At 40.8% G+C, this 18,646-nt stretch overlaps 3 protein-coding genes across 5 annotated transcripts in view; 2 read left to right on the top strand and 1 right to left on the bottom strand.

The window, feature by feature from the left end:
• MITD1 (MIT, microtubule interacting and transport, domain containing 1) overlaps positions 1–189 on the bottom strand; it is a 9,771-nt gene extending 9,582 nt beyond the window's left edge. Inside the window, exon 1 of the mRNA XM_014536535.1 lies at positions 1–189. This exon is cut by the window's left edge and continues 22 nt beyond it. Within this exon, the coding sequence (XP_014392021.1) occupies positions 1–104 (104 nt within the window). The 5' untranslated portion in view covers positions 105–189.
• Positions 1–7,737, top strand: part of MRPL30 (mitochondrial ribosomal protein L30) — a 33,152-nt gene extending 25,415 nt beyond the window's left edge. The window contains exons 1-5 of one of the 3 annotated variants that reach the window (XM_005862370.2): positions 276–366; positions 5,065–5,209; positions 6,673–6,753; positions 7,078–7,224; positions 7,443–7,737. In XM_005862370.2, the coding sequence (XP_005862432.1) occupies positions 5,159–5,209; positions 6,673–6,753; positions 7,078–7,224; positions 7,443–7,649 (486 nt within the window). In that variant the 5' untranslated portion in view covers positions 276–366; positions 5,065–5,158 and the 3' untranslated portion in view covers positions 7,650–7,737. Of the gene's footprint in view, positions 1–275; positions 367–5,064; positions 5,210–6,672; positions 6,754–7,077; positions 7,225–7,442 lie in introns of those variants that run through there. The other 2 variants (XM_014536533.1, XM_014536534.1) reach the window with 2 other exon arrangements.
• Positions 7,738–11,599: 3,862 nt separating this feature from the next.
• The window catches only part of LOC102257172 (transcription intermediary factor 1-beta-like), a 29,674-nt gene continuing 22,627 nt past the window's right edge, over positions 11,600–18,646 (top strand). The window contains 3 exon segments of the mRNA XM_014536542.1: positions 11,600–11,869; positions 15,387–15,572; positions 16,138–16,237. Coding sequence (XP_014392028.1) covers positions 15,419–15,572; positions 16,138–16,237 — 254 coding nt within the window. The 5' untranslated portion in view covers positions 11,600–11,869; positions 15,387–15,418.

Below are 18,646 nucleotides of genomic sequence, written 5' to 3'. Positions count from 1 at the left end.
AGCGCCTGCGGGTACCGGGACTCGGCGTCCAGCTCCACCGCCCGCTTTAGCACAGTGACGGCAGCTACGCCCCCGGGGTCCGGCCCCGTCCCGGGTTTGGCCATGATCCTGGGAACCCCGCTCCGCCTCCCACCCAGTCCGAGCTGGAGGAGTCCGCGGCGCTTCCGGGAGGCGGTCACGTGACTCCGACAGGCGCCGGCTCGCGCTCCGGGTGGCCCTGGCGTGGAAGGGAGTCGGCCGGAACTTTGAAAAGGGCAGCATTTTGCCCGGACGGTGGCGGCCGGGTTTGAGGGGAGCACTCGGTGGTGTCTGTTCAGCTTCCTGTCGGCGGGGAAGTTGGGGCTTCGCAGCGTTTAGCGCCCGTAGGTGAGTGGGGGATGCGTGGCCCCAAGTGTGGCGGTTTTGCCGGGCGTCCCCAGCTGGGAGCCCTGTGTAGACGCGGGTTGATTTCCCCCGTTTGCGTTGATGGGTCGCGGGACCGAGGCGTGCACTGGCCGGACACGGTCCCTTCGGCGTCCGGAAAGCCGGCGGCCGCCCCGATCGCGCCCCAGTGGGAGGGATTCCGGGACGTGAACCCGGGTTCGGGAAGCGCCGGGGTCGGGCCGCCTGGGCTCGCAGCTGGGGAAGGGGCTTCTCGTGCGGTTTCTCATTTTCGGTGCTTCTGTCTTTTCGGTGCTTCTGCCTGATGCATGACGCTGGCCTTCCAAGTGGGCATTCCGTGTAGTTTAATTTGTTGTTAATGCAGATGCAAACTTGCCTGATGTTTTACATGCTGCATTTTAGAAGGCGAACCTGCCGAAATGAGCAGATAAACGATTCGTCATTTTACTAAAAGCTGTGATTTTGCAACCGTGGTTTGGTCGCCACGTACCCGAAGCTGCTTGTGCTGCGTATTTTTTGCCAAAAGGCACTTAGGAGGCCTGCCTAGTGCTTGTTGGGCTTTAGGAATTCAAAGAAGAGACGCTCTTTGCCTTTATCATTACATAGATGTCTCTTTAGGAAAGGAAGTAGTTTGTTGTGTTTTTAAACAGAAACAATTACATGCATGGTCACTGTACAAGAGCAGCAATAACGATCTATTTGACATTACAGGAGGAAAAGAGGAAAAATTGCCCTAGTAGCCTGCCCACCCCCCAAGGGTATGTTAACATGTTTCTGATAGCCTCCCACACATTCACAGACTTTTTTTTTTTTTGAAAATGGGATTATACTTCTCATGTGATGCTTGTATTTTCCTACTTTCGCATTAGTACAAGAGACAGGTTATTATTTGAGGTGGTGAACACAATACAGTGTACAGATGATGTGTTGTGGAACTGTGCACCAGAAACCTGTGTAATTTTGTAAACCAGTGCCACCCCAATACATTCAATAAAAAGGAAAAAATAATAATAAAATAGAAACCCTTTGGATAAAAAAGAAAGAAAAGTTATTGTAAAATAGAAGGTATTATAATTGTTTCAAGGTCCAAGAGTTATGAAGGACAACCTTTATTAAAACTTAGAGCTCTTGACTATCACACCTTCTGAAGTCTGTTAACTTAAACTTCATTCATTGAGTAAAATTTAATTGATTGCCTGTTACATGGCAGGTGCTGCTTTAGGTGGATGCTTGGGATATATCAGAACAGACGGAACAGACCAAAAACAAAACAAAATTTTAAAATCCTGTCTTGGTGGAACTAACATTCTATTGGGTGGAGATAGACAATAAACCACAAACCTAACACATAATTAAATTATGTTAGAAGAGAGTTGCTATGGAGGGAATAGAGGAAGAGGGATCGAATGAGGCGAGTTGGCAATTGTGGTGTGGGTCAAAATGTTAAATAATGGAATCAGAGTAGACCTCATTGAGAAGATGAGATTTGAGCCAAAAATTGAAAAAGTCAGAGAATTAACCATATGAACATCAGGAGCAGGAACAGCCATTACGAGGGAGAATGCCTGCCTGGCAAGTTTAGAACCAACAAGGGGACCAATATGTTTAGCGATGGAGCAGAAGAGTAATTGGCCATGAAGTGTAAGGGGTGGGGGAGGGAGTGTGAGGACTGGCTATCACTCCGATGGAAATGGACAGGCATTGGCGGTTTTTCATTTTTTAATAAATAATTTTAGAATAGTTTTAGATTTTAGAAACTTGGGAAGATAGCACAGAGATTCTACATACCCCAGGCCCAGTCTCCCCTTTTAACACCTTCCTTTAGTGTAATTGATGAACCAATATTGATAGATTATTAACTAAAGGTGATATGTCATTTAGATTTTTTTAGATTTTACCTGATGTCCTTTTCCTGTTCCAGAATCCCATCCAAGATACTATATCACTACATTTAGTCATCATGTCTCCTTAGGCTCCTCGTAACTATGACAGTTTCTCAGACCTTCCTGTTTATGATGACCTTGACAATTTGGGGGCAGTCCGGTGTTTTGTACAGTGTCTCTCAATTGGAGTTTGATGTTTCTCCCATAAGAGTGGTGTTACGGGGTTCTGGGAAGAAGACCACAGAGGTGAAGTGCCAGTCGCATTCTGTCATATCAAGGATACATGCTATGAACTTGACTGTTATTACAGTTGATGTTAATCTTTCTAGCTGACATCATGTTGGTCAGGTTTCTCTAGTGCAGTGTTATTTCCCCCCTTTCTATACTGTCCTCACTTCAGGGGCGAGTGGTTTTGCTCGACCTCTTTGAGGAGGGAATAGCTACATAAACTATTTGGAATTCTTCTGTAAGGAAGATATGTTTTTTTTCTCTGTCATTAATTTAATTTATTCACTTAATTATGTCAGTATGGACTCATAGTTATTTTTTTTTTAATTTTTATTGTTAAAAGTATTACATATGTCCCTTCTTTCCCTATTCACCCCTTCTGGCCTGCTCCTGCCCCCTGACCCAGGCCTTCCCAACAACTCATGGTTATTTTACGGTTTGGGTTATAAGCCAATACTTCATTACTTATTTTGTTGCTCATATTATTCCAGCTTTAGCCATTGGGAGCTCCTTCAGTGGGCTCCTATGTCCCTTTGACATCCCTTATCATTTTGATTTTTTGAATGGTCCTTTCTAGCACTACAAGATGTCCCACACTCACCTTTGTATATCCCCTGCTGCAGTCATGTATAACTACTTATCCAAGGAGCTCTGGTTCCTTTCCTTAGAGAATTCTACTAGAAACTATGATCTAAGCCAGTGATGGCAAACCTATGACACACGTGTCAGAGGTGACATGGGAACTCATTTTTTGGGTTGATTTTTCTTTGTTAAATGGCATTTAAATATATAAAATAAATATCAAAAATATAAGTCTTTGTTTTACTATGGTTGCAAATATCAAAAAATTTCTATATGTGACACAGCACCAGAGTTAAGTTAGGGTTTTTCAAAATGCTGACATGCTGAGCTCAAAAGGTTCGCCATCACTGACCTAGGCACTGGGCATGCTCATTTTCACTGGGATGCCATTGCTATTAGGTCCTCTGAGCTAACAAAGTTAAACTATGTTACATCCATGTATATAATTGTGTCTATATCCATTAATACCTGTATTGAGCTGAACATGAGTTCCAACTCTAATCCTGTATCATTGGACCATAGGGATCATTCTAGCCGTCCCTTCTTATGTGTACCCTTCTCCAACAGTGACAAACCTGGCTCTTCAGAAGGTTTTGAGCAGAGGAGTTGACATGAGCTGATTTGGGTTTTAATGAGGTGATTGCTACTATGGAGGAAAGACAGGAAGAATGGAATGAAAGCAGGAAGGCCAGTTAGGAGGTTTGTGTTGAATTGTAAGTGATAAGAGAAAGATTTAACTAAGTGTGAAGCTAATTGAGTTGGGTTAGTATATAATGTTTAACTTGGAAGGCAGAAGTATGGTAGAGAAGTATGATAGAGAAAATAATTTAGCATTATTTATTTGATTGGAGGGCCACAGGACTAAGTATCTCTTCTAAGGAAGCCTTGATTCAAATCCTCCTTCCTATATAATAAAAGGCTAATAAGCAAATTAACCTAATGGCAGAATGACTGGTCGCTATGATGTGCACTGACCACCAGGGGGCAGACACTCAATGCAGGAGCTTCCCCCTGGTGGTCAATGCGCTCCCACAGGGGGAGCGCCATTCAGCCAGAAGCTGGGCTCACGGCTGGCGAGCGCTGCAGGGAACGGGCCTAAGCCGTCAGTTGGACATCCCCCAAGGGCTCCTGGACTGCGTGAGGGCTCAGGCCAGGCTGAGAGACACCCCCCCCCCCCCCCCGCAGTGCACGAATTGTGTGCACCGGGCCTCTAGTATGTATGTAAACAACCAACCAGCAAACAGTGGGTGATTTCAGCTAGAAACTGTTAATGCTGCATTGTATTGATTGAGGTCCAAAGTCATGCATCTTATCTTTCTGCTTTCGCTATGTATCAGTATAGTGAGCTATAATTGTTATGTGTCTAAATAAACATAACTTATTTAAGTCATAGAAGCAATGTATGTTTATTAAAAAATAGTTTAAAAAAGCACAACTAGCAGAAAAGAGCATTCTGCTTTACTTTTTAACATAAAGGTGTTATGATTTAGTGGAAATGCACTGGACTAGGTATTAATGGAATTGAGTTCTAGACCATATTCTTCCTGGATAGCTGAGTACCCTTGGGTGAACTTTCTGGGATTCATGTTCCTCCTATTTAACATAAGAGGGTTGTCAGTTCTAATGCGAGGATTTGGGATTCCTTCTGTCCCTTCAGCTCTTTAATTTTTTGTGATTCTATAACAAAGCATTCTTTCTCTGCCCTCATTGTTGGAGAAGATTTTTATTTATTTATTGATTCTTTGAGAAGATTTTTTAAATGATGGGCTTTAGTAGCCCCCATTGCTCCAATTTGTTGAATCCTCTGAGGCACTAATTCATTTGGTGAAAATGGGATGTGGTTCATGTATAGTCACTACCTTATGGTTTTGCTGAACTCCAAATAAAACATTTACAATAACTTAATTCTTGCCTTTATTGTATTAAAATAACCAAGGTTTTACTCTTAAACTTCAGTCAAGTTTACAATTAACTTGTTTCATTTTTGTAGACAGAGGGGGGATCTGTTCATTTTCAAGACATATTTGACCCAGAGATCTGTTTTCTACCCGGCACCGCCTCTGCAGAGTTCGGCCACTGCACTCATGGCCGGGATTTTGCGCTCGGTGGTTCAGAGGCCTCCGGGCAGACTACACGTAAGTTTTCATTTTCAAGAGTTATCTTTTTTTGTTTGTTTCTTTCTGCAAAATTTTTCTTTTTCTTTTCTAATTAACAAAACAGACGAGCAAGTTAAACTTAACTATTTTTATATATTAATCTTTTAATGTCGAGGGTTAATTTTGTTTATTTGTGATTTATCTGCTGTTATATCCCTAAACATTTAGAATCGCAAAAGGTCTAAAATTTTAGGTGGTGTTGTGTGTTTTTTTTCCCCCCTCTTCAATTATGAAAAGAGTGCATTTTCAATCTTAGGAAATTAGAAAAAGTTAGAAAAGAAGAAAAAACAGTCTCCCAGAGACCGTTCATGTTTGTATTGTCATGTATTTTCTTCAAGCCTTTTTTTAAGAAACTGTGGTGGTGCAGCTTAACCTATTCATGAGGGCCAGAGTCTTGATCAGGGGTGGGGAACAGTCTGCCAAGGCCTGTGAAACCATTAGGTCTGGCCCCAGCCAGTTTGGCTCAGAGGATAGAGCACCTTCTCTCATTGTTTGTGCCATCTCTGCAGTACAGGGAGGGCATGATGGGAATGATTATTGCCCATTCAGAGAGCAGTTTCCTGGAATGAAGGATTGGCACTGAGCCTTTCTGTTTTGCAGGCTGAGAGAAACAGGACTGGAGGATTATAGGAAGGGGACAAGAGATAGGAACTAGGAGTGATGATATTGTTGGGACTAGAAAGAAAAGTGGAAACTCATTTTGACTTTTCTTTTACATTGTCTTGTTGAAGGTGAATAATTGCACATTGTCTAGAGCAGGGGTTGGCAAACTGCAGCCTGCAGGCCAAATCCAGCCCACCACCTATTTTTGTAAATAAAGTTTTATTGGAACACAGCCACCTCCATTTGTTTATTATATTGTTTAGGCTATTTTTGCCCTGTAGTGGCAGAGTTGAGACTTGGCAATGGAAACCATATAGCTCCAAGCTAGAAATATTCACTATCTGGTCCTTTATGGAAAAATATTGCCAACCCCTGGTCTAGTAGTCTATATATAATTAATGTGGTTTATTTTATTTTATAATATGTTAGTGGTAAGATTCATGTAGCGGGCTGAAGTTAATGCTTAAAATATAGGTTAGGCCCTAGCCGGTTTTGGCTTAGTGGGTAGAACATCGGCCTGTGGGCCGAAGGGTCCCAACTTTGATTCCAGTCAAGGGCACATACCTTGGTTGCAGGCTCCTCCCTGGCTCGCGCCCTGGTTGGGGCGAGTGCAGGAAGCAAACAGTTGATTTGTTTCTCTCACACCAATATTTCTCTCTGTCTTTCCCTGAGGATTAAAATAAATAAATAAGCGAATGAATAAAATCAATAAAAACATTTTAAAAAGTAAATAAATAAAATTACAGGTTAGGTAAAAACAGACTTTTGTCACCCCAAAATTGATAAGGGTTTCTGCACTAGACAGTTCTAAAAAACTAATGTTTCATATTATATTTTAGACTGTGACAAAAGGTGTGGAGTCTCTCGTTCGTACAGATTGGATTCGTCATAAATTTACCAAGTCAAGAATTCCAGATAAAGTAAGAACAAGAATTCTTTGTTTTAATGTTACTATTTTTTTAAACATGTTATTTTTAGAAAGATAAAATAACTTGGTACACGAAATTTGTGCAAGGGGCTCGGCCCTCGCAGCCCCAGCTTCATCCGGAAGGTCGTTCGGCTGTCCAGTTTAATTAGCATATTATACTTTTATTATTATAGATTAGGGATGAGATCATTATGTTGTTATTTGGGGGTTTTTTGGTTTTGTTTTGGGTTTTTTTGGTGTTTTTTTTAGGGAAAAAAGGAGGTACATATAAACTATGTAAGTTGAAAACTTAGCATTTACGATTCTTCCTTTCTAGGTGTTTCAGCCTTCTCCAGAAGATCATGAAAAATATGGTGGGGATCCACAGCACCCTCATAAACTGCATATTGTTACCAGAATAAAAAGTACAAAAGGCCGCCCATATTGGGAAAAAGATGTAATAAAGATGCTTGGAATAGAAAAGGTATGCAAGGATTTTAGTCATCTTTAGCATGGTTTAAATTTGGCACTTTTTAAGCTTTAAGGAATATATTTAATATTTTTTGTTTAAATGTATTCTTTAGTGGAATGTATTTGGAAGTTTGATTTAGACAGAATGAGCCTTCATTAATTTTACTGAAGCATGGGACCATCTGTGCTTTTGAAATTGATCTCTGTAACACTATTTCCCTTTATTTGTAGGCGCACACTCCTCAAGTTCACAAGAACATCCCTTCAGTGAACGCGAAACTGAAAATGGTTAAACATTTGATAAGAATCAAGCCCCTGAAGTTGCCACAAGGACTCCCCACCGAGGAGGACATGGCTCACACCTGCCTCAAGAGCAATGGGGAGTTGGTAGTACGGTGGCAGCTAAAACCCGTGGAACAGAAAGCAATTAAGCCCTAATGCCAGAGCTGTTCCAGATTGAAAAGTGCAAATCATTTTTATTTAAAGATGTTAGAAGTGTTCTCATTAAAAAATATTTTAAATGCTAGTCATTTTTACTGACTAAACTTGGTGTGATTTTTTCTGACTATAGGCTTGGAGGTTTCCATGCTATTATGTGGTTGAGTTCTCCTCCCTTTGCCCCTAATAGTTTCACTGCAAATGGGTAAGAATGGCATTGTTTGAACATTTAGGTTCAGATGTCTCCTCAACAATCGAAATTAACTTAAAAAAGTTTTTTTGTTTTCTTGTTTAACTGAATTCAACGAGTTCTGTGAATGGCCCTGTGAGTGAGCGTTGTGTTGTGTGTTGGTGAAATCAGAGCTGCCCTTCAGGACCTCCCGTCTGTTCTGCCAGAGACCAGAGCTTCGGCCACAGTCCTTAAACCGTGGGCGCAGCTGGAGCAGCTGCTTTGTGCGGTATCTCTAAGTCCATATGTGGACTTGGCTTCATTTTATACTTAAATGTAATACCAAAAACAGTATTCCCTCATTATAAATCTAATTTGGCCTAAAGTTTACTGGCGTTCTTTGAATTCCTAAGAAACCTCTACCAACAGTTGAGGTTGTTTTTTAAAAGAAGGGAGAAATATTTTAGGGAGAATTGTTCCATTTCTTTTTTTTCTATTTCAGGTACCTGGAAGGTGGGGGGAAGTAAGATTCTTAGAGAGATGCAGTATTGGGCCATTCTGTTGATGATGGTGAAGAATCTTCAAATTCTAGTTACCCTTTGTTTTCCTTCCTTTCTTATAACATTTGGGCTGGGCAACAATAACATTGGCATAGTCATTGTTTGTGGTCCCAGTATCCATCCTGTCAGAGGTCTTTATGTTTTGGGGCATCAAGCAGAAGTGCCACCTGAAATGAAGCCAGAACAGATATCCCTAATAAATAAAGGCAATTACATTTTTAATTCGACAGTTAGTGAATATTATTGAAGGTCAAAGAGCTCAGTCTAACTGAAGAGACACCTATATGCCAAACAAAAGGTGTCCTTGCTGCATTTGGTTTGAGGACAATTGTGTACGTAAAAGTTGGCCCCTGCTAATTTACTGCCATTTCTTTTACGTTTGAAATATTAATGTTTAAAACGGAAAAGAACATAGGTTAATTTGTACCCAAATAATATAATAAAGTTTGGGTAACTATTTTTAACCTTAGCAGTCCGCAACTAGAGGAAAGGATCTAAATGTTAAGTTGAATATTGAGAAATGAAATTGTCTAGAAGATGAAAAGTCTAGAGCAGCGGTTCTCAACCTGTGGGTCGCGATCCCTTTGGGGGTCAGACAACCCTTTCGCAGGGGGCGCCTAAGTCCATCGGAAAACATAATTACATATTGTTTTTGTGATTAATCACTATGCTTTAATTATGTTCAATTTGTAACAGTGAAAATACATCCTGCATATCAGATATTTACATTACGATTCATAGCAGTAGCAAAATTACAGTTATGAAGTAGCAACGACAATAATTTTATGGTTGGGGGTCACCACAACATGAGGAACTGTATTAAAGGGTCGCGGCATTAGGAAGGTTGAGAACCACTGGTCTAGAGGGAGGATATGGACATAGGCTAGTGCATTGGTTTTCTATTGCTGCGTAGCACATTACCACAAACTTAGCTGCTTAAAACAACACATGCTTCTTATCTGACCCTTTCTGTGGGTCAGAAGTCTGCGTTTAGCTGGGTAGTCTATCCAGGGTCTCAAAGGCTGCAAAAAAGGTGTTGGCCAAAGCCAGGGTCTTGTCAGAGCCCTGTCTGGGAAAGGGTCTGCTTCCAAGCCTCTCAGGTTGGTGGCAGAATCCATTTCTTTGTGGCTTTACGTTTCAGGGCAAGTTGCTTTTTCAAAACCAGCCCTGGGAGACTTAGCCAGATGTGTGATGCGCCATTAGGTGATTGTGTAAATGCAGTCGCATACATTCCATTTCCATTGTTGCATTGCATTGCTTAGAAGCAAGGCACAGGTCCTGCCCTCGCTCAGGAAAGAAGGGAATGACCCAAAGGTATGCCTACTGGAGGCAGAGATCTCAGGGGCTTCCTTAAAGTCTACCTGTCCATCCCCAAGCTGTTCACAGGATGCCCCAGATTGGCATTCCTTTGCCTCATGTCATCATTTCAAAACCTGGTAAGGACTTCTTCCTAAGCCTTGTGTCTCTGGGAAAAACCTGTAAGAATTTTTATGAGTTTATTTGAGCCAAACTGATGACAATTGCCAGGAAGCAAAATCTCAATAGATTGAGAAAATGCTCCAGAGAATAGCAGTTTTGCACCTTATTTTATTCATTATAATCAAAGGAGGGGGCCTAAGCCCGTTTCATGAAATCCTTTGGTGACAGATTAGGGAGGCGGGAAGAAGCAAAGCAGGAAAATCTCTGTGCATAAAATGAATAGACACATACTTCTTTTACATTGGTGGGTATAGGATAGTTAACACAATAACAATGAGCGGTTTTGTGGTCTCTGCTCTGTGCAGTGAGGGATCAAAAAAAATTACTCTGATATTCCAAAGGTATGTTATTGTAGATGCAAATAGACAGGCTTGGTTAATGTAAAGATTGACCTTTGTAAAGGAAGATTCTGGTTTAGGAAAGATCAACCATAGAACTTGTATGCATATATGCATAACCCATGGACACAGACAATAAGGTGGTGAAGGCCTGGGGCGGAGAGGCGGGGTGGGCTGGAAGAGGTTAGGGGGGGGGGGGGGGGGGGAAAGGGGGACATATGTAACACTTTCAACAATAAAGATTTAAAAGCAGGGGGAAAAAAGGAAAGTTTTAATTTTAGACCATCCTATGTGGTTCTTCGGCCTCTGAGTTTGTAAAGCCTGCCATGGTCCTCTCCTGAGCTTGTCAGGTTTAGTGTATGGTCCCTTTTTGGTTCCCACTCCCCTACCTCCTCAATGGAGGGTCTCCTGTTTCCCTAGCCAGCCTCCTCCCAGGGTCCCCTGTCCCCCCTGCTCTGCCCCCTCCATGGAGGGTCTCCTGCACCCCCCCCAATCCTGCTCCCTTCATATATGGTCCCCTTTCCCCTTTGCCTTGTCCTCTCTCTCACAAGACAGGGGTGTGTGCTCCGGCACTAGTGCAAGGCAGAACTGTGCTCCCTGGAGAGTCTGCTAAGCATTCACTTGGCTGCTTCTATTATCAATCCTGTTGGCCATGCCTATAGGGGAAATTGGCTGATGTCAGAATTAGACTCAAAAGACTGTAGATATTATACATTCTCATAAAGAAAAATGTGGCCTTTATGCAATAAGGCTAGAATTCAGAGTGAGTCTCTTCCCCCATTCTCTGTTTCTCCCCTACTCTTACTGAGAAATATCTCACTTACAAAAACCTGGCAACATTGGGAGCCCCTCCTACAAGGCTCAGAGGCTTCATCAACCTGATTTGGAGACATCTGTAATAGTGTCAACAATAAAAATAAAGTTTTTAAAAAAGAAATAAGAAATGTCTCTCTTTTCCTTTTTATCTTGAAATCTGTTTTCTCTGATATAAGTACTGCAATACCCACTTTTCTCTAGATTCCATTTGCTTTAAAGATCTACCAGAGTTCAAAAATTGGTCTAAAAGCATGCATATTCTCCATTCTCTCTTCATTTTTTCTTTGACAGTTTAATTATATATTTAGCAATAATTGGAGGAAGCTCCAATTTTTACTCCCCTACTTCATTCAAAGCCTTGACTCTTTAGAGTTCTTCTCCTGTGAGGACCTTAGGAAGTTCACTGTCAATACTTTCCCTTTGAACTCAGTCACTAACATGATCTCAAGGCTAAGGGGCAGACATTAGCTCCACTTCATAGGTCAGCTTACAATACCCAATTTAGGAAAGTTTTCTCTGCAGACACTTGCAGCTCATTCCTTTTAGAGATAACTCCTGCTTTGTTCCTGCTAGTGTCTAAAATTATTGTAATCATCATCTTTCAGAAATTTCCCAGGATTTGGCACATCCTTGCTGGTGGAGAATGGGAAGCGATGTGTTTAATGCAGTTGACAGCAACACCCACTTTCTTTACTCATTATGTGCCTACTACAGGCCTAGAATAATGTGGGCACTGGAGAAAAAGCAATACTCTACCCTTGCCTCAAGGAGCTTGACCAGAAAACTAGGCAACATGGCTCAGAACATATCAACTGGAGCCTGAGATGGGTCAAATCAGAATAAGTTAAAGAAATCAAGGTGAATGTCTTCCATTATGTTAAGAATGGCTTCATGAGGGAAGGCAAGGGAAGGAAGAGATTAACTGAAGAATTTATATGCATATATGCATGACCTATGGACACAGATGGTGGTGTGGTGAAGGCCTGGGGCAGGGGGTGGGTTCAGGTTGGAAGGGGTCAATGGGGAGAAAAATGGGACATCTGCAATACTTTCAACAATAAAGATAAATTAAAAAAAAAAGAATGGCTTGATGGACAACAGGTATAGAAATTTTACTGATTGAAAGTCCCAGTAAAACCCCAGTCCTTGAATCTAATCTAGTACCTATAACTAGGTTATAAAACTCAAGCCATATTTTTTCCCTAACTTCTGAATTTTCTCACAAGAATTTATTTCCAAGTCACAAAGTAAATGAGAAAGTTTTTGAGTACATGAAACACAGAGTACATTTTGTATTATTTATTAATTATTGTATTGTTCTCCATATGAAAAACTGTAAACCTACTTTTGCCAACCCCTGTAGATACTGTCTTCATAAATAAGTGCCAACATTCATTCACAGAACATTTCTGTTACTACATCACTCACCACTGTAAGACGTAACAGTAATAATAATTCCCCTCAATAAGTTTCCCATTCACTATCTCTTCAATTATACCCCCTTCAATTAAGTGTCATTATGGAGTGTCTGTATTTTAAAATCTAACATACTAGGTGGTTATTTTATATTTCACCTTCACACTTACTGTCATATATGCTCTCCCAGAATCTAAAGATTGTCTTGGTCTGAAAGGAAGAGGAAATCCCATGATTTTTCTTTTTTTGAACCCACGAAGTCTTTAGTACATCTCAGATGCAGAATTGTTTAAATATACATAGCTTTGTAATTCCTGAAGATGCATTTCTTTTTCTATGGAGAACTTCCATTTACTCAGCATCCTCTCATACCTGAACCCAAATGCAATACAGATTTCATCCTCAATATTTTATGAGCAAAGTAGACATTGATACATATGTTGGATTTTTAATTTTTTCTGAACCTGATTCCAAATGTAACATAAGGTCAATACAGAAAACTAAAAAGCACAAAAAAATTAAATAGCCATAATCCTATCAACTATTAGTTAATTGTGGTATATTACCAATAATCTCTTTTATGTGTTCAATATACTAATTTTGTTTTAATAAAAGGAATACCAAAAGGGGTGTATACTAATTTGGAGCCTGCTTTCCCCATGTATGAATAGAGCAGTGTCTCACACTGATATTTTTTTCACAGTGCTTGCTGAATGGAATTCCATCCCATAAAGTTACCTACAATCAATTCCTTAATACTTTTGCTAGACACTTAGGGTTTATATTTTTTCCCCAAACACTACACCTTTGCTCACAGCTCTGATGATTTCTATGGGATAATCTCTAAATGGAAATGGTGGTTTGAAAGCTGTGTCCATTTGAAATCTTTTTCACACATAGTATAGTTATGCTAAAAACTAAAACTTGGAAGGTTCTGGTCCTGTCAAAATGTTCACTCACATTGGTTGATGTTTTCATTCTTTGCCAAATAATATGAAGAAAAATGTCAATCCCTTTTGTTTGCTCTTTCGTGACCATCACGTTGCTCTTTCTAAAAAATTAGTCATACAGATCACTACTCACAACTCTACAAAAATAAAAAATTTGCTCATTCTTACTCTTTTAGCATTGTTTGAGAGATTGTTTCACCAGAAAAGTTCTTTCTAACTACTTCACTTAACTAATTCCTAACCTTCATAACGCTGATAACATTCGTGGCTCCCAAGAATTTGCCCTCTAGTACACCCTTGTCTTTACCTTTTTCAAGCATGTAAATTTCATCTTCAATAAGTCATTTAGTTCCAAAATGGCAAGGGCCCCTAGGTTGAGGCCCAATATGCTTAATGGCACGGTGTTTAATAAATTACCTTCCCAGGGGTCCTCTCAAGGAAGTAGGGGCAGAGGCATTTACATTAGGGGTTGGGGGTTCAGTGGACAAACCATCTTAGTAATTTTGGAATCCTGCAGGCTTTGATGGGATTCCACCGCGGACGTTCAACCACAGCAATCTCAAGGATTGTCCCTAATAATGCCTGCTTCAAGCCAAATGTGAGCAAGGGCCCTGACACTACTGACAGTCTGAAGGCCCCCGGACAAAAGTGGAGCCCGAGGGATGCTGGCCCACTGTCTGCGCTCTGGGTTCCTATTTTCAGATCAGTGCGCTTTATTCTTCCATCCAGCGCTCCGGAAAAGACACAGAGATGCTGCCCCAGCTCTGGTTTCCTTTCCCGAGCTGCCAGCAGACCCGGGTGGGTTAGAGCCCAGCAAGGGACCAGCGCATCCCCCTCCCTTGCTAAGGTACCATGTCACGCCCACCTGCGGCTGCAGACCAGCCATTGTTGCGTCCGGCGTCCGCTCTCGAAAGCAAATGTTCACTGACCGCCCAGAAAATGATGGCGTCTTGCGAGCCACACAGGGCACCTCCCCGCCGCCCCGAGAGTCCCTTTTCATGGTGCTTCGTGGGGGTCATTTCGGTGACCCTCGTGCTCCTGCTGCCCACATCCTTCGGTAGGAGCCTGGAGGGGGCGTGCGCTCCAGAGTAGGAATTCTCTTGGCGGGGCGGGTGGAAGTTAGAATATGACATGAAAGCAGAGTAATATGTGACTTGTTTAGAGTTCCCTTGACTGGTCTCACCATCTGAGGTGAGACCCATCCAGGTTCCTCGGGGATCAGAGTAGATCTATCTTCTTTCTTAGATCCTTAACCTTAGAGGAGAGGCCGCTGCATTCTTTTAGCCCGTTAGGACTTTACTTGATGTGTCTCCACGTTATTTTCCATAATAGTTCTAACACATTTTTTTAGAAAAGATTTTCAAGCCCACAGGTAAACAAAAAGAAGAGGAATTCCTGGGGGTGACGGTAGAGGTGGGGGTAGGGGGATAACACGGGGGGAAAAAGGCTTCTTGGAAGAGAATTGAGTTTTGAATGAATTTCAAAAGAAATGGGGAATGATGCATACCTATATAGTGTATCTTTCAGACCTAAAACATTGATATTTGCTTCCTAAATTTACTGTTGAGTAAAAATCCAGCTCATCCCCCAACAAACCAAAAGCGATATTTAAAGCAAGGGCAGCACATGGCCCACTCCTAGGACCCTTGGGTGAAAGTAGGGAACAAGTCTTTAAAATCTTGCCAAGGCCCTAGCTGGTTTGGCTCACCGGATAGAGCGTGGGCCTGCAGACTGAAGGGTCCCAGGTTCGATTCTGGTCAAGGGCATGTACCCAGTAGGGGGTGTGCAGGAGGCAGCTGATCGATGCTTCTCTCTCATCGATGTTTCTAACTCTCTATCCCTCTCCCTTCCTCTCTGTAAAAAATCAGTAAAGTATAGTTTTTAAAAATAAAATCTTGCCAAGGACCTTTCCATTTATTCTGTACTACCCACCTGCTGTCAGGCCACAGTCCCTGGCTGTCAAAGAGATTAAATATTTTATTTTTATGTTCTTATTTTCTTATTTTTAGGTCGCTGTGGTGAACCACCACTGTACCAGTCTATGCAGTTAAAGGGTACCCCTAAATCTTCCTATTTACCTGGGGAGAAAATATTTTATGAGTGTAAACCAGGATATTATTATTCGTTGAATTATGTCCTCAATACCTTTTGTGAGAAAAATAGCACATGGTTCCCTGTTGATGAAGCTTGTTACAGTAAGTAAACAAAACCTGTCTTTTTTATGTGTGTGTGCTTGCTCCAGTGTTCCCTTTTTCTTTTCTTTTTTTTTTTTTAACACATATTTGGATTCATTTTCCACTATGGCAATGATGATTTTCTCATGGGTTTAGATAGCAAGACAGATTTTTAGGCTTCCACAAATCTTCCGGGAATTTTTTTGTAGGCAGTTGGTTGCCTGGGTAAATGCGAACTCTACGTTATATGGTTAACTCAAAAAAATAATATTGCGTGAATTGACAAGAGCAGTGTAGAATTTTTTTAAAATTAATTTCAGAGAGGAAGGGAGATGGAGAGAGATAGAAACATCAATGATGAGAGAGAATCATCAATCGGCTGCCTCCCAAATGCCCCCCAGAAGGGACTGAGCCCGCAACCCTGGCATGTGCCCCTGGCTGGAATCGAACCGAGGACCTTTCAGTCCGCAGGCCGATGATTTATCCGCAGAGCCAAACCAGCCAGAGCAAGCAGTGTAGAATTTTTATTTTCTTTTACATCTGTTTTGAAATTTGTATAAAAATGAATTTATACATTTTCTTTTAGAAAAAGCATGTCCAACTCCAAATGTGAAAAGTGGTAAAGTATATGACCCACAAGTGGGCTTTGAATTGGATAAAGAAGCTCACTTTTATTGTGATTACGGGTAAGTTGCTCCTTAGAGAAAATAAGGTAAATGTTACTGATTCCATATTGTTTTCCTTATCTTCTTTTTGTCAATATTACAGATGTTCCCCATTTTCCCCCAATCCCTGCCATGCCCAGGCCTTCCCACACTATTGTCTGTGTCCATGGATTGTGAATATATGCATATATGATCTTTGGTTAATCTCTTCCTGTCCCCTCCATCACCCTCCCCACTGAGATCTGTTATTCTTCCATGCCTCTGGACCTATTTTGTTGGTCAGTTTATTTTGTTCACTAGATTCCGCATATACATGAGATCATGTGATATTTGTCTTTCTCTAACTGGCTTATTTCCCTTAGCGTAATAGTCTCTGGCTCCATCCATGCTGTAGCAAAGGGTAAGAGATCATTCTTTTTTTACAGCTGCATAGTATTCTATTGTGTAAATGTACTACAGCTTTTTTATCCACTCATCTACTGATGGGCACTTGGGTTGTTTTCAGATCTTAGCTATTGTAAATAACGCTGCTATGAACATAGGGATGCATATATTCTTTCTGATGGGTGTTTGGGTTTCTTAGGATTTATTCCCAGAAGTGGGACTGCTGGGTCAAATGGCAGTTCCATTTTTAATTGTTTGAGGAACATCCATACTGTTTTCCACAGAGGCTGTACCAGTATGCATTCCCACCAGCAGTGTACTAGGGTTCCCTTTTCTCCACATCCTCACCAGCAGGTGTTGTTTGTTGATTTATTGATGGTAGCCATTCTGACAGTTGTGAGGTGATACCACATTGTTGTTTTAATTTGCATCTCTCTGATGATTACTGATGCTTTTCATGTCTATTGGCCAATGGTATGTCCTCTTTGGAGAAGTGTCTATTCAAATTCTTTGCCCATTTTTTATTGGATTATTTGTCTTCCTGGTGTTGAGTTGTATGAGTTCTTTGTATATTTTGGAAATTAACCTCTTATCAGATCTTTCAATGGTTTTGTAGTACATTTTGACATCCAGTATTGTGATCCCTCTAACCTTGTTCTTCTTTCTCAAGATTGCTGTAGCTATTTTGGGGTTGGTTTTTGTTCCACATAAACTTTTGGAATATTTTTTCTAGGTCTGTGAAATATGCCATTGGTATTTTAATAGGGATTGTGTTGAATCTGTAAATCGCTTTGGGTATTATGGACATTTTAATGATGTTAATTCTCATAACCAATGGACATAAGACACTGGGGGGTAGGGGAGGCCAGGGGATTGTCAAGGGTGGGGAAAAAAAAAAGGACACATATGTAATACCCTTTGTAATACTTCAAGCAATAAAAAATAAATAAAAAAATATATTAGATATCCTATAAGATATTGCATATAATTGACACACACACACGTGTGTGTGTGTGTGTGTGTGTGTGTGTGTGTATATATATATATATAGACATATAAATAATTATATATAATGCATATATATTAGTTTTCTAGGGTGGCCATAAGAAAATTCTATAGGCTGAGTGCCTTAAACCACAGAAATTTATTTTATTTGGAACCAAGAAGTCAAAGATCAAGATGCTGGCAGATTTGGCTTCTTCTAAGGCCTCTCCCTTTGGCTTGCAGTTGGCCACCTTCTTGCTGTGTCCTCACATGATCTTTCCTCTGTGACTGTGTCCTCCTCTTATCACAAGGATACCAGTTAGTAGATTAAGGCCCACTCTAAAAACCTCCATGTTAACTTAATCACCTTTAAATATCTGATCTCCAAATACCATCACGTTCTGAGGTACTGGAGGTTAGGATTTTAGCATATGAATTTGTTGGGGGGCACAATTCAACCTATAACAATACATTTTATATTAATCATGTGTGTAACCACAATTAATAAAGTTTGGTCATATTTGCTTTTTACCATTATTAAAAAAAAATTCTCTTTTTTAATATATTTTTATTGATTTCAGAGAGGAAGGGAGAGAGAGATAGAAATATCAATGATGAGAGAGAATAATTGATCGGCTGCTTCCTGCATGCCCCACACTGGGGATTGAGCCCACAACCTGGGCATGTGCCCCCAACCGGAATCAAACCTGGGACCCCTCAGTCTGCAGGCTGATGCTCTATCCACTGAGCCAAACCAGTTGGGATATTGTTAATTCTTAATGATGTTAATTCATGAACACGGTATATGGTTCCACTTGTCTGTATCTTCCTCTACATCCTTTTCCAATGTCCTGTAGTTTTCTGAGTACAGCTCTTTTACTTCCTTAAGTTTATTCCCAGATATTTATAATATAAGTATAAATATCTGGGAATAAACTTAACACTGAGTGGCCAGATTATTATGACCGGCCAGATTATTATGACCACCCCATTAGTACTTCATTGACACTTCCAAAATTACTGAATATTGAAAACTTCCTAAGCAAATACTCTCAAGGTTTT

Source organism: Myotis brandtii, unplaced genomic scaffold, assembly GCF_000412655.1.
Source record: "Myotis brandtii unplaced genomic scaffold, ASM41265v1 scaffold1645, whole genome shotgun sequence".
NCBI lineage: Eukaryota > Metazoa > Chordata > Mammalia > Chiroptera > Vespertilionidae > Myotis > Myotis brandtii.
This window is presented reverse-complemented; position numbering and strand designations above follow the sequence as displayed.